General features: G+C 37.0%; 1 protein-coding gene across 1 annotated transcript; it reads left to right on the top strand.

Annotated features, from left to right (window-relative positions):
• Window positions 1-289: 289 nt before the first annotated feature.
• Window positions 290-1964, top strand: LOC18596242 (DUF1677 family protein (DUF1677)). Its single transcript, XM_018122559.2, has 2 exons — window positions 290-663; window positions 1258-1964. The coding sequence occupies exon 2, from the start codon at window positions 1269-1271 to the stop codon at window positions 1749-1751; it is 483 nt and encodes a 160-aa protein (XP_017978048.1). The 5' UTR covers window positions 290-663; window positions 1258-1268; the 3' UTR covers window positions 1752-1964.
• The last annotated feature ends 1248 nt before the right edge of the window (window positions 1965-3212 follow it).

Below are 3212 nucleotides of genomic sequence, written 5' to 3'. Positions count from 1 at the left end.
TTTTCAAAGTTGTCCCTTGCACGTTTTGGCGTTGCACGTGGCAACATGGGATTGGTCCAGAGATGCAAGAGAAATGAGCTAAAGAACTTCCCGTTGCCCCAACCAGCACAAATTAGGAACCCAAAGTTGATAATGCTTAGCTGGCAATCAAAAGATGAACGGCCATGATTCACTTACAGCAAATATTGCTGATGTGGAATATATTGGAGTCCACCCCTTGAAGTTTCAATCATTGGGCTCTCTTTCTTTCTCTTATAAAAAAAAGAGGAAAGAAAAGCCTTCTTTCTCCACTGTTTCTCTCATTTATAAGTGCTTTTGAGTGGAGAATTTTGTGGACGATAAACAAAAAGCAATCTCTTGGTTTTTGTTCATATAGAGATTTGGTCTCTGGGGCTCTTTCAAAGTAATCAAGTAAAGGGTCTTTGAAGTGTTGTTGTACAGTTCTTTGAAAGAAAGAAAGAAAGAAAGGGAGGCTTCAAGGAAATGGTTTTCATGTGTGAGATTTTTTTCACTGCAGGAAAGGTGGAAGAAGGAGAGTGGGAGAAAGAGAGATAACAGAAAAAAGAGACATATAATTCACCTAAATAACCATACTACCAGAAGTAGAGAGGGAGATTTGTAAGCAAGAGCCAAAAAAGATTTGAATCATCTGCTTCTCTGCTGGTAATTCTCTTAACACACTCTTTTTATTTTTTTTCTTCTCTTCTTTTTCTTCTCATTCTTTCAATTGTCTGATGTTGGTTGTTTTTGTTCTTGTTATTTCTAGGAGTTTGCTTTGTATAAAAACCTTCTTATTTGATAACTGATCATGTGGGACTGAAAATGAAATTACATAACTTAAATTTGGCAGTCTCTCTGGATTATTAGCTGCATTAAGATTATGATTATTACCTTGTTTTCCAATATGTTCCTTGGCATATACCATGTGAGTTTCAGCCTCCATATGTTATTTGTCTTTCACCATTTCTTTCTAGAAACGAACACAAAGTTTCAAAACAGAACAGCAAAACTGCCCAATCCTCTGTTTTTAGCTGCGAAAAACAATGGGAATTTATTGGTTTAGTTGTTAATAATGCAAATGCCAGCTAGAGATTAGGTAAGCTGTAATATCTCAAGTCAACGTTATTCTTTCACTTCTTTTTCACCATGTTCACATTGAACAAAAGATAGAACCCAAAGTATGCCAGAAAGGTGACAGAAACCCAATTTAAAGTGTATTTGTTGACGTTATTAACGTTTATAGTATTGGTTTGACAGGGCTACTGGCAATGTCTGCTACAATAATCAGTGATCCAATGGTGGTATCAGCCGCAGCACCGGAAACTCAAGCAACGGCAGCAAAACTTGTTGCACAAAGTGAAGTTGAGTTTGCAAAATGCGATTGCTGTGGGCTAACCGAGGAGTGTACCCCAGCATACATCGAAAGGGTACGCGAACGATATCAAGGTAAATGGATTTGTGGCCTTTGTGCTGAAGCTGTCAAAGATGAGATCATAAGGTCGGAGAGGCTTATTAGTACGGAGGAAGCAATGGCAAGGCACATGAATTTTTGCAAAAAATTTGTCTCCTCCGGACCCCCTCCTGATCCTACCGTTCATTTGATATCTGCTATGAGAAGTATTCTTAGGAGGAGTTTGGATTCTCCAAGAGGTTTAAGATCAACCCCAACTAGTCCTACAAGAAAAGTTGGCGAAATCCGGGGTCCAGGGCTTACCAGGTCTGAAAGTTGTTTCCCTACCCTGTCTGGTTGATACAAGGTATATAAGAGACAATGAAGGGGAATAAAGAGAACCTTGGGGGGAATTCAAGTTGACATGCAGCAATTACAGAGAACAGAGCTTAGGGCTGTTTGGCCCGATAACTATGTTTTCGAATTCCTCCAATTGTATGTATCAATGATTAAAAAAACCGAAGAGCAAAGAATTAAAAAAGGAAAAAGAAAAAGCAATTCATGTTTAAGGTTACATTTAGATGCTTATGTAGTTCTTAATGTCAAATATTTAACTCCTCTGTTATTAGAAATCTAATTCTTCTTTCAGATAATTGCACTTCTCTTTTCCACCCTTCGAATCTACTTGTTCATATCAAAACAAGAAGAAAACTTTTACCAAAGTTATAAGTGTTTTACTGCTTCTTTTAGGAAGGAAATTCAACCAGTTTAGACAAGTTTTTACCAACTAATGTCAAAGTGGTTTGAGTTTGACATTGAATTTGAACATTCGTTATACCAAATGGATACATAGTTTAATTGGAAAACCTGTACCAGTTGTGGGACTTTTCATTTTGGAAATGTGTTTTTTTTTTTTCTGGTGCTCCCCTGATTTTTGGGTATTGAACACAAAAAATTTGTTGGGAATAAAGAATTTACAGAACCTCAATTCTAAGATTCTATTAGCAAGAAGACAGAGAAAGAATTTGATATTTGGTTTGGGATTTGCATGATTGGGTAGAAGAATATGGTTCCAAAGTTGAGTTGTACAAAAATCCAAGAGTAACATGGAATTATTTAATACTTGAAACCTACCATGGATTCCCTTTGTGTGATTCTATATCTGTTGAGATGCCATTAATGACATTTTCTGATGAGATACTCCAGATCCAAATCAAGGAATTGCATACCACTCTGAAATGAGCTGTTTAAAACCAATCTACAGCCAAACATGAAAAATTAGTTAAGCTGTCTCTTTGTGTTTGTGCCTGATTTGCATGAATTTGGTCAATCTCCACAAGATTTCCGGTTTTCTTCCCACGCTGTTAAGGACATTGCAACCACATTATCAAGTCTAGAATCTCAAATCTTGAATTGAATGACAATTCCTGAAGTTTTTGCATGAATGGAATGGGGATAATTAACTCTTATTTGGTCACTGGAAGTACCAGATTTTGGACTGGATGGTGACTCAACTCTTCTTACGGAAGCTGATATGCCTGCCTAAAATTCATTAGCAAACAATGTGCTGTACAGAGTTAACTGATAACGTCAGTTAAAGGAAAAGTTGAAAAAGCCTGCAAGAAACATGGGAAAGTTTTGTCTTCTATGAAACCTCCTGCTGATAACATGAGTAAAAGCCTTGGGTAAAGATTAAAGATATTTTACTGTTACATCAGTGACAACTAAGATGGTAACGCTAAAATCAGTTGTGGACAGCTCTGCTGCTCTGTTAAACCCTTGACAGACTGAAGTTTCTGGAAATGGATTCAGTGCATGGTTG

The sequence above is a fragment of the Theobroma cacao genome, chromosome 6 (genome assembly GCF_053813885.1).
Source record: "Theobroma cacao isolate CCN51 chromosome 6, ASM5381388v1, whole genome shotgun sequence".
Lineage (NCBI taxonomy): Eukaryota > Viridiplantae > Streptophyta > Magnoliopsida > Malvales > Malvaceae > Theobroma > Theobroma cacao.
The sequence above is the reverse complement of the archived record's forward strand: the minus strand, read 5'-3'. Positions and strand labels throughout refer to the sequence as shown.